The sequence below is a fragment of the Mya arenaria genome, chromosome 7 (genome assembly GCF_026914265.1).
Source record: "Mya arenaria isolate MELC-2E11 chromosome 7, ASM2691426v1".
Classification (NCBI taxonomy): Eukaryota; Metazoa; Mollusca; class Bivalvia; order Myida; family Myidae; genus Mya; species Mya arenaria.
In genome coordinates this window covers 50141997-50154190 of record NC_069128.1, presented here as the reverse complement: position 1 = coordinate 50154190, position 12194 = coordinate 50141997, and the positions used below count along the sequence as shown (strand labels likewise).

Genomic DNA, 12194 nt, shown 5'->3' with positions numbered 1-12194 from the left:
CAACGCCAACAGACAATTCCTAAGGCATCATTCAGGATATTTTTACATAACAAACTCAGGAGCATTTTCCAAAGCAACGCACAGGTTCCTGTTCAGGGACATTTTAGGGCAAATCCCAAGGCAACCTCAAAGTAATACGCAGCCCAACGTCCTATGTTATATACATGGCAAAGTCTGGGGAATTAAAAAGCAACTCAAAGGGTTTAATAAATGGGAACGCCCAGGGCAATTCCCAAGACAACATTAAACGTTCTACAGAGTGCAGTATCGGGTGACAGTTCCGAATGAAACATGCAGGTTTAAACCCTTAGGAAATTTTACTGACCGTCCCAACCTAACAATTCTTGATAAACATCCTATGTGCTCTATGTCTTTAGCGTTGACCCTGTGCCATTAAATGGGGTTCATGTTTAAACTTTCGATTTCTATATTTGTTTCTGTAGTTTTTCATATAAATATTAATACACTGATCAACATCCGTTGTAACACCTGTGGTTTTTTACACAGAAACGTCAGAGTGATTTATGAGTAAGTCGGTCTGAGGCGATTCTCAAGTCATGGCAACGTCTGGGGCAATTCCCATCGCAACACACAATTGCTTCATACATGAACTATGACTGAGGTGCCTCCGGAAAGGCTGCTGGGTGAGTGTCCTGAAGGGGATCTGCGGATTGAGTATCGTACGTTTAGAGGAGCTGCTGTCGATGATTTTTCGTGTCGTCCCTATAAAGAATGATGCGGATAAATGTGCGTGCAGTTGGCAGGGATTCTTGAAAATACAGGTGCGTCTTGGAAGGCTGAAGTGGGTGGATAAGCGTACGCTCAATCGCTGCAACAGGTCAATGAACGCGCCTCTGGAAGAGGGTGAATGTGCATGTTCCTGGAGAGGGTACTGTCAGTGGTCATGTTTAAGTGCTGCTGCGGATGAGCGTGCGTCTTCAATGGCCGCTACTGCTGGTATGCAAGAGTACGTGGTAGATGTGCATTCGGTGCTACTGCGTCTGTATGAGCGTTTGACTATTAAAGCAGCTAACAGTAGATAACTGTGCGCATTGAGGATGACGTGACATATTTTAGGAGATAAATGTTAAGGACACTTATACATTTTTTTCATTTGACTTTGATTTTTTTAAGGAATCGACTTAAGTTATGACTTAAGAAGCTTTATGAATACCGCCGAAGTCTTTTGTTTAAACTTCCATTTAGATCAGTATGCTCAAGATGAAAGTAACCATAGTGAACGTCCTCTGAACTTCTATTCGATAAGATGAACATTGTAAATTTAAGTAAGGTTGTAACGCCTGCTGTTAATTTCAGTGACGCTAGGGCTTTTGCTCCGTAAGAGGCCAAATACTCAACGTTAGATAGTAAAACAATATAGTGAAATCACTGCATTACTGTGAAGCAGATGGAAAAGAGCTTGACGTGCGCATTATATACAATCCACTCAAAGTAGTTCCTTGGTGAAAAATCTTGGAACAATGAAGTTGATCAGTACCTTTACAAACTCGACGAAGCCAACGTGTACTGCGTTTAACATGACAATAAAGTGTAGCCTAATACTGACCGCAATATCTGCGTAATTTGTTATATAGTTTTTGTCATATTTTCAGGAAAACACATTCTATTGTCTATAATTGTCCAATCAGATGCAGCCATCGTAGTTCAAGTAACTTCACTCAAGACAATACAACAACGCACACGAGTGAAATCACACCTAAAAACTTTCTCCTTTTACAATATTTACAATATAAGAAGTGTCCAGGATAATGAGCTTATGGGAGAGGTTTGAAGAAACCAGAGAGTGAGATATGATGACAAGAGGTGGCCGATTGTGTCAGTTGCATAACTCAATACACTGACGGGATGTAAATATGGACTTGTTTTAGAAACTGAAACTGAGGTAATTATGTGCACAAGAGGGTATGGTGTTACACCAATATAAATAGTAATTAGGTGAGAGATATAAACGGTTGTTTCTAAGAAAACGAATGCTAAATTTCTTTGTCTGTATCAATATAATTTATAAAAGGGCCAAACAAAACAGGTGCTAATTATAACTCTATATCATCTGCTTAACACATTACTGTGTCGTTCGGAATACTTCACATATAATTATGTTCGTGAACATGATTAATCTGCTTATCATTTACCAAAACTCCAAGCAGCGGAATATCCTTACATATGTGAGGAATCATCCGTTCTATATGATATATTATAGTTCATGTTTGACAGGGTAACAGTCCACCTAATCACCACACCCTTTCTTATTTTGTTCTGGCTCCATCGTCTATTTTGAGCTATTATTAGCCGAGGCCTCCTTCGTGTAGGTCTCTTCCCGGGGCACCCTTTATCCCTCTTTTTTCCCAAATACCTTTAATGCATTTTAAAATAGTTTTGAATTTTTTTTTGTATGTTCGACTATGGCCCTTTCAATGTATCTGTCAATGTAGTATTGAAATCGATCCTAAAAGGGAGATCTTTCGGTTGCACAATGCTCACCCAACGTTGGAAAATAACGACTTCTGTTGAATTGAAACTGTTCAGTAGCTACAATTTATGAACAGCATTACCGTCGGCCTCTAGATCCGACTGGAATAAATTCTATTCTAACGGCCCCTAGTACCGACTGAAATAAATGGTTTTCTTACGACCCCTAGTTCCGACTGATATAAATAGCATTTTAACGGTCCCTATTACCGACTGATATACACGGAATCTTAACGGCCTCTAGTTCCGACTGATATAAATTGCATTCCATTATCATGGCCCTTAAAAACGCCATTAATCATTTGAGACATATCAATATTTCTTGAAGGACAAAACAATAAATAACTTCACGGTTTTAAACCATGTAGAATGTCCGGAACTAATTTACTTTCTAAAATTCAATAAAAAGATTTTTCAACTTTGTTCTTTAACCCCGTAAATAAGTTGCCATTTGTTTCTGGAAAATCGGCAATAATGTTCCTATCATTATAATTTTTGTAAACAACTTCCATAAGTCCGTTTTCGTTTTGTTTAGCGGTACAACTATCAATCCGTGCTATTATACTTTCAACTTTTATAACACCTCAGCGAGCGATTTAAATATCGATGAATCGAAGCTTTCTGTTTGTAGTGTTCAATGTGTTTAGCTGGTGCTATACATCAGATGACCATGTCAAATATACATTTGAATGATTGTTCATCTGTCGAGATGGTAATAACTACAAATCTGATGGTCATATAATGTACAGTGTTAATATACCGTTTTGGAACCACAGCGTACGTAATACCATGTCACCTGCTGTTCTACGAATATCAAAGGATTAAGGAATTCAGCACGACAATTGACATCGACGAAACACTTGTATATAGCAGATTATATTCCCTCATACTTGTGAAAGCCGACAAACACACCCTCAAGCTCATACTTTTTACTCAACTAATCTTTTTACATTTCAAGTTCTAAACAAAACTAAATCAATTGTAAGCATTTTATCAGCTTTTATAAACACATTAGGTCTAAAATTGTATCAAAGCAAGGGAACTCATTTGCGTTTGAAAAACATGTAATATCGATTTAAGATTGGTAATAAGCGGTCGTATTTTGTTTGACTTCGCTGTTTTACTATTTTATGAATATATTACAACGTGCCTTCTTTCACATCGACATGCCGTTTAGACTTAACCAACAAAATGAACGTTCAACTGTGAAAAAAACATTCGCTCATATATGGTGCTATGCTGATTTCATGAGAAGATTGGGATAAACCCTCTGCTTCTGATATCAAATAGAGTTCAGCTCCAGGCTAACATTTTCCCCGCCACGCAATGTCACCTCATATTGTAATGAAGAATATATTGTTATCTGTATCCGAGTAATGTATCCGAGGGAAGATACTCTAACCGACTATGCCATATTCTAGGGAACAAAGTCGTCCCTTGATACAAATTTATTTTAAGATAATATTTACATGGCAAAGACAATTGTACTGTTCCAAATAATTGATGACAAATTGTGACAAATATGCATGAAATGTTTTAAATTTTGCATTTAATGTGGTACAAATGATGTACAAAATTCGCTAGTTTTGATAAATGTAGCAACTGCACTGACTCACAGTTTTCCGTTGTAGTTTTTTTTCACCTATTTCCTGCAATTGATTTGTTTGTTTCATGCTTCTGGTTTGTGAATGCTTTTTTATTCTTGTCATTGTCTGTTCTATGCTTTTAGCGTTGACCCTGTGCAATTAAACGGGGTCATGTTTAAACGTTCGAAAACTGGGATGTTTCTGTTGTTTTCATTTAGATAATCCTCAAACGAGTAAAATATTCCGAGCATCGGATCAATTGTGTCGGTAATACTTCATTGTGTGCGATCCGTTTTTTATCATCGAAAACCTTTTTCTAACAGAACTTTAATAAGCAAAAGTCATATGTATAGTTATAAATAACTCAAAATCTGATACCCATGTAATTAGCGATAATATTAGTGTAAATTACAGGGAAGTAAAATACTGGCAGCTTCATTTCCAAGAATTTAAAAGTATTAGGAGGTAGGCACGGCAATGGACATCGCCGATATATATGTACCACAATGGTAGACCGTACTGTTTTGTAAAACAAAAACAAGGACAACAAACTATCAAACTTTTTATTCAACGAACACAATGTTACGATTCAATTTCAATTTGTCTAACTAACAAAAACACATCAGATCTTTATAATTTATCAATACAAGAAAAATAATTGCTTTCATTTTACAATCATTTAATAAGTTATTATTCATGTTCGTTGAACTGTTAGCAATAAAAAGAAACAATTACATAAGAGAACAGAAGACAGATGAAGATTTCATTTTCAAAACCCATTGGATTATCATTTTGGAATGATCATCTTTTATAAAGAATATACAAAATACAAAAAATATCGACATTATCTGGAATAGATTTCATTAAAATAATACGTACGAGTTAACATATTGTGATTGTATATGACATTTTCCTATTCAAAATAATTAAAATAGTTCATATGAACGTCATACTATTGATACAACGCTGTTGTAGATTTGATACAGGTTTTCAACTAGATGGCATAGAAAGTACATATTACATTGTTTCGAATGAAAATCACAAACATCTTGTATGACCAAAATTAAATTTACTTTTTAATTATACGATAATAGTAAAATAACTACTTAAACAACTACATGATGCAATTGAGTTTTGTTAAAAGAATGTTCCATGTAATTTCGTATTGTTGTATCGAAACAGTTATTTTGTTAGCCTACCTCATATCGAATTTAACACGGTTTGAACCTTCCTTGAATAGAGATTGTGCTCCGATATTTGTTTTAAATAATATAAACATCATATATATCATTTACATGTCATATTCATTCCAGATAATGGATATAGTCACACAAGAGTAAAACTAACCAACATCGGTGTCCATGACAACCAAGTCATGTATCACAAACAATGCGGCTGAATATGTAAAACATCTCAAAAGTATTGGATAGGTAAAATTGTCCAGTTGTATACAATATAGCTATTTAACATTTTTTTCTGATTAAACATGTTTACTACTTAATCGTGTCTGTATTCATCGTATTTTTCACGCAGTTTATCATGTGAAAATGGTGTGTTACTTAGTATACATTTTAAAATGCGAAAATTGTTGAATTAAAAAAATAAGAGAGTTGCCACGGAAACAGCTAGCATGCTTATAAGAGCTACAACTTGTCCGGCCGCACTACTACTACACTGCATCACTACGTGGATGTTAGTAGCTAAGCTGGCGGTTACCCCGGTTGTCGTTGTTGATCCTATGATGGTGAAGATGTAATAGGTTTTTGTCGCAACGTCTACGGTCTGACCAGTCGCGACGGTTATTTCTCCAGTTGTAGCAACTGCAAATTTAGCCGCGTCCGTGCCAGCTGAAAAAGAATCAAGAAAAAACAAATGACAAATAAGTGCCACAAATATAAGCTTAAACAGGGAATATACGAGTATCGAAAGAAAACGTTGGTATATGTTCCCGAAGCCAGGATTAAAACTTTGTACACCCATTTTTAGAAGGTTAAGGGCGCACCTAGGCCTTCTCATTTTCGGTATCGGCAACAACTTTTTGTCCCTTCCCCAACCCCGAAATAGCAAAAGTATCTGAACAAGGAATAGATAAAAAAGGATAAGGGATGTATAACCATATAACCAATCATTGGTACTTAGACTGGATGTTGGCGTTTAGAACACTTGAAAATGGTTCTTTTATGTCCATATTCTTCAAAAAAAGTAGGAGACTCGCCTTTCGCTCCGACACATTGAAGCATTTTGATACTATACGTATAAACTCCTTTCACACGTCGATAGTTCACTCATGTGTACATACATACAATTCAGTATGCAAATGGTACGCATTCGTCGACCAAACAAAAGACACCCCATTAACGATTTTTATAAACCTTAAAATTAAGGTTTACTTTTTACATAGTTAAAATAAGTGTGCTAAAAATGTACCTTGCGTCGGACACTTTTTAAATACCACTACTTTAATTCCATCAATTATATTGCAAGTGTCAAACATATTCCTGAGAGGATAAAGTTATGTTCTGTTTCTGTTGAAGACGGACATTTACTCTTATTTCATACTCAGAGAAAGCGGCCAGGCTATAAATTGTAAGTATTCTTACCGAGTGTAGCAAATGTCGCGGAACTCTGGTCTGTTTTTAGGGTGCCTATGCTAGAACCTGCAACGAAGAAACAAATATAAAATGTTTGTACATATAACAATATGAATAGACATTGATTTCATTCGGATATCAGTGCTTAGAGTGAAGTCGATGGCAACAAGTGATAAGATTTAGTGAAAGTCCGAATTCAACACGGTATAATATCATTTTAACATATTAAGAGCGACGTCAACATTCAACAATTATGTAAACATACTGTATGTAACATTATGGTTTGAATACAAACAGAATGAGTTATCTTAACCTGAGACTTCCTCCTTTTGCAGGTAAATAATTTGTATTCAAATTTTGCACATGTGTATATTTTAAAAGTCAGTAAAACACGTTAAATCAGGTTTCGTTATTGAATTTAATGTGTATAGATAGTTAAAATTGCTTTAAAGATGGCGCTGCAAGATTTGTCATTGAGATGAAATGCGCTGAATATGGCCTTTCTATTTTTAAACCGTTATTTGATGCATAGAATATTATATAATATAACATTGAAGACATGTGTCACTAATTAGTGATGTAAATGAAGTTATTTTATGGCTGAACTACAGATAAGTACATTTAAGGGTTCTTTACCCGTCTTAGGAAAACAATGAAGATAAACATTGATTTTTTAAATAAATCTTCTTTTTTTCAAATAATTTGATCAGGTTAATTTCGAAGTTAAAACAGAACAATCATAATTGCTGAAAATAGGAATGTTTTACATACCAGCTGCGTACGAACTTGCGGATAGACAAAATCCTGTTTCTGTGATGTCCACGGCGTCCGTGATACTCAATGTGACAGTGGCAGTTCCTGAGTCAGTGCCATCGGTAGCGCTGAAAAATGTAAAATTGTCATTATGTCATGCAAAACAAAGAAAACAACTACAAACAACACTTTTCAAAATCATATAAAGGTAAATTAACGCATGCTTTTATGCTTTGTTTTAATTATGAGAAAAGCTTTTAAAACAAATATTTATCTCACACTCAAACCTAGCTTTTGACTTTTGAATTCTTACACATGATGATTCATTTCTTAATACGTATAAACTATACAACCTAGGTCGATAACATTTCATTTCACCGAAAGCATTGACAAGGAAAATGATTTTTCATGCATTAAAATATATAAAAATCAAATGAAAACAGTTATACGCCATACGAATGTTATGAATCAAAATAAATTATTAACTTGATAATACAGAAAAGTTCATGATATCTTACTGAGAAATTTGAATATATCCAAGTACGATAAATTGTCAAGACCGTGTTTCATTCAATTTAAAATTAATGCTCAAAGCTGTACTCTTTGAACGTTTTAACAACTTTTTTTTATTTTTAGATCGCATATATTTATATATAAGTTAAAAATATCATGTTTTATGCAATTTTTTAAATCGTTAGTAACGGTTTAAGCCATAAAACATTAATTTTGGAACGATAATATGCAAATCTGCGCTCTGATCTTTTGTCAGCAATCTTTTAACATTGGTTTGCAGATATTTACGCAAAAAAATGCTCTATCAAAGACAAAAAATAACAAATATGTAAAAACGTTAAATCTGTGAGAATGCAGCTTTAAGATGATCTCTGTGAACTATATAAACATTACTACTTTGAATGAGTAAATCCTTTATATGTTTACTATCCTTATATTTGTATCTCAACAGTAATACGTTATGGTGCAAAGAGCAATTATATGTAGCATTAAATAACAACGGAACAATGTTGCAATAGAAAACATTCTCTTTCTTCGAGATCAAATTAGGAATACACATTTCTATGGGTGTCGCTGTGTTTCTACTTTTCTCAAGTCAGAATGATTTGTGTTACACGAGTTCAACGACTTCTTATTATTGATAGGATTACCTTTATGTTTCCTAAGAATATACTGTAAACTTATTAAACTACATGTGTATCTAAACAAACTTAATAGCTACTGCATATGCTTCGGGTTCAACAAATTACGCACAAGAAAGAGACAACTTTTTTAAATATTATAAGTATCGTGTCTATGATAATGTTTAAAAGTAATGACAATTCATATTTTAAGGACATCGACAAGACTACGTTCGTATACTCGCGGATAAATCAAACGACTTGTATATTTAGAAGGTTTACTCATTCTTATTAAAGGGACTGTCTCACGTATGATAAAATAGCGAATAAAAGAGAAAATTGTCGAAAACTGACATAAATAAGTTATTTCGTATTTTTCAATTAAAAAGTTTTACTGGGTATGTCTACCAGGTAGAATTCATTCCTTATGCGTGATTAGCTAGTCGGTGTTATCACGTGATATTACCGAGGTAGGTGTATAGCTTAATTATGTTAGAATAAGCCTTTGTAGCTCAGTGAGTAAAACCCTGGACTTCAATTTTGGCGACGCGTGTTCGAACCCGGTCTCCGACACATTTTTGTTTTACATTTTGGTCCTTTTTTACAATTATGATATCAAAGCGAAACACATTCTATTAGATAATTGTCATGAGATTCGATACAGAAATTATTTTTTTTTGGTGACAATCTGTGACACAGTCCCTTTAAAGGTAGCTTTGGTATCAAGGAAATAACAAAAAATGCATAAATAGCTCAATGTTTAGAGAATTTGTCAGTATTTCGATGATCTTATTTATTTAGATACATTTTGTAATGTTCTGCAGTTGCTTCACTTAGTTTATCTAGCAACCGGTGACTGATAAGCCGCGTTCTATTCATTCCGCTGATTGGTCAGTCGCATATCTGTCGACATGTTGGGCTAGCTGGCCGTTTTATGTTATTTATGCCACTTTTTACCAAACACACGTTTTGTACTGCATTTTAATAATTATACCGTCCGGAATATAATGAAATTTATCCTTTTGAACTTTTATTTCCTCGTGTGAGACCATACTAATCTATTCCGTTCATAGTTGTTCCATCAGCAGAGCGGTGCAATTGATTAATTATATTGTCAAATCAGATTATGTTATTCACTTACGCGATCTTGAATACGTATGATTTAGTTGTTTCATAGTCAAGAGCGCTAGCAAGCGTTACTACGCCGTTAGTGATCGTGGCACTTGCAATGCTACTCGGGTTTCCGTCCGCTGCGACGAACGAATACGTAATTGTTCCAGTTTGCGTCGCCACGGCGGTAAACAAGGTTCCACCTTGAGCTGTAGCTTCAGAAATTGAAAGTGACGTAGATCCCATGGGAGCAGTGCCACCATTTGTGGCACTGGCACTGGCAGCATCAGTAAAAGTCCAATCCGTGACCGCTGCTGCATCTGAAATAATTCAAATAACTCTGTGTTTATGATGAACATTTAACTACTTACTAAAAATGCATTAATAAAAAATATATATTACTGATAACAAGAGTGTAACCGTATATTTATAAGCAGAAAGCGCAAAAATATTAAATGATCGTTGAATGCTAAAAGATTTACTGTAATCTACTAGTCCCATAAGGTAGAAAAACCGTGTTTTGTGTTAAATTCTTTCAAATTAAACTTGGTATCCTTGATAAGAACTTTTAGTTTCGACATTTATTTATTCTTTTTGGAATATTAAAACAATATTATTAATTGTGGTCAATCTTATTTGGGAGTAGGAGTGCAGCTTTAAACTATTTTGTTTCTTTCAGTTTTTCATATTAAGTAAACAAAAGTGATTTACTGATTGAACGCAGAAGTGGGTCAGGTAAGACGATAAATTGTTTCATCAAAAATCCTATGATCCGATGAGACGAACATGATATAACTAGATATAGTTAGATAATTGTGCCAGTACGTTCTGGTTTTACATGCATTTGGTGTATGATGATCTGTGCTAATTACCATCCATGCTTGTAAACTAAACGGTAATTACGTTTATTTTGCGTCTGTTGATTTAACATTCGGTCTTTGAAATACTCTCATGAAGAAAAACACGCACATTTGTCGTTTAATGATCACAAGAAAGAAAACCAGATGATTTGTGTACAGTTAAAAAATTGTAGCCTTAATAAATAGTTTCTGGTTTGATTAATAGCTGCGAATCCACAAATTTATGTGTTCACAAATCTTTTTTGTTCACTACTGTAAAAAGGTTTACCCCTTCAATGCCTCTTAACCATACGGATTAAGAAAATTCCGACCACGATTTGTGAAATAAAATGCCATAACATGCATTCGATCCTATTGCTACAATAAAGCACTGTCCATTGTAACGTATAACCTTAAGCTCGTTAAACGTTGTTTTTTTTCAAAAACAAATGTTTAGCAATAATTGCTTTATCTCTAAAAGAGTTAGGGATTAAACTACAAAATCAATTTTTAAATTTGTCTACCCGTTGTTTTTGTATAATTAATAAGTGAATGTGGTTTGCCTTTCGCACTAGCCTAATCAGATCGCCATCATCTTAAATAAATGAGTCACAATTATATCAAACGCAAACATGCCTTTGTTTAAAAAGCAATTAAAACACAAGACATCTGCTTCCCTAATTCCAACCATATAATTTTCATCAAACATCATTTTCATATTATAAACAAGTTACATGCAGACCACTGGATAAACAGTTTTCATTGTATCAATTTCATATCCGTTAAAGAGCAGCTATGGTGATGAAATCCCCAAAAATAAATTTTAAAGTTACCTAACAATTGATTTTTCCATAATATGTAAATGTGAAATAACTGTCTGACCGGTTGGTAGCAAACAAATTGACGAAAGTTTTGAACACTAACCTAAACGAACCCCATCATCTTAAATAAACTATTCCTAATTATATTAAACGCAAACATGCCCTTCCTTGAAAAAAAATTATACACAATAAATCGGCTTAGCAACTTTTAACCATGTAGTCCTCATCAAATATCATGTACATCATTTAATCACTAACAACTTACCAGACTGCTTGATCAAACAGAGCGCAATGATAGCACACGCAATTAAGCCTCTAAAATCCATGATAATACAATTACTGCTTTCCTTGTAGCCGTATATACAAACAACTGGAAACTACTGCATAGGACAAGGGACAAAGTCGGATATTTATAGGAAAGGGGAAGGAAGGTCCCTACGCAACTTCTATGTCGCCAAAACAAACAAACATTAAAGTCATAACCATTTGACTGACAGTTGTGTTTCCGAAAATTTCTTAACTATGCTATATATGTAAGAAGATATATTTTCGACCTCCTGTGAGTTTCCAAATAATGACCATGTCGTCAGGGCGTATTAGAGTTACCAGATCTCAGTAATTGGCTAATGGAATATCAGGGCGTATACGAACTTGCTTTACGATACATCGTCGCCTTTACCTCTTTGATACCCTTAACAGTGTTTTTTAAGAAGTACTCAGATAAACATGTTTTACTTTTTTTAAATGGAACAATGGAAACATTTGTATAAGCATACTTTTGTTACAGGTACTATATAGAAATGAGTGTTTGATAGATATTACAGCTATCCAGTATGTTATGCCTTGAATGAAACAAAAGCATTTGACAAGC

At 34.3% G+C, this 12194-nt stretch overlaps 1 protein-coding gene across 1 annotated transcript; it reads right to left on the bottom strand.

The window, feature by feature from the left end:
* Window positions 1-4625: 4625 nt before the first annotated feature.
* Window positions 4626-11748, bottom strand: LOC128240645 (protocadherin Fat 4-like). The gene is made up of 5 exons (XM_052957359.1): window positions 11589-11748; window positions 9695-9983; window positions 7439-7548; window positions 6677-6733; window positions 4626-5923 (listed from the first exon to the last, which is right to left on the bottom strand). Exons 1-5 carry the CDS (start codon window positions 11647-11649, stop codon window positions 5670-5672), a joined length of 771 nt encoding a protein of 256 aa, XP_052813319.1. The 5' UTR covers window positions 11650-11748; the 3' UTR covers window positions 4626-5669.
* Window positions 11749-12194: the final 446 nt, after the last annotated feature.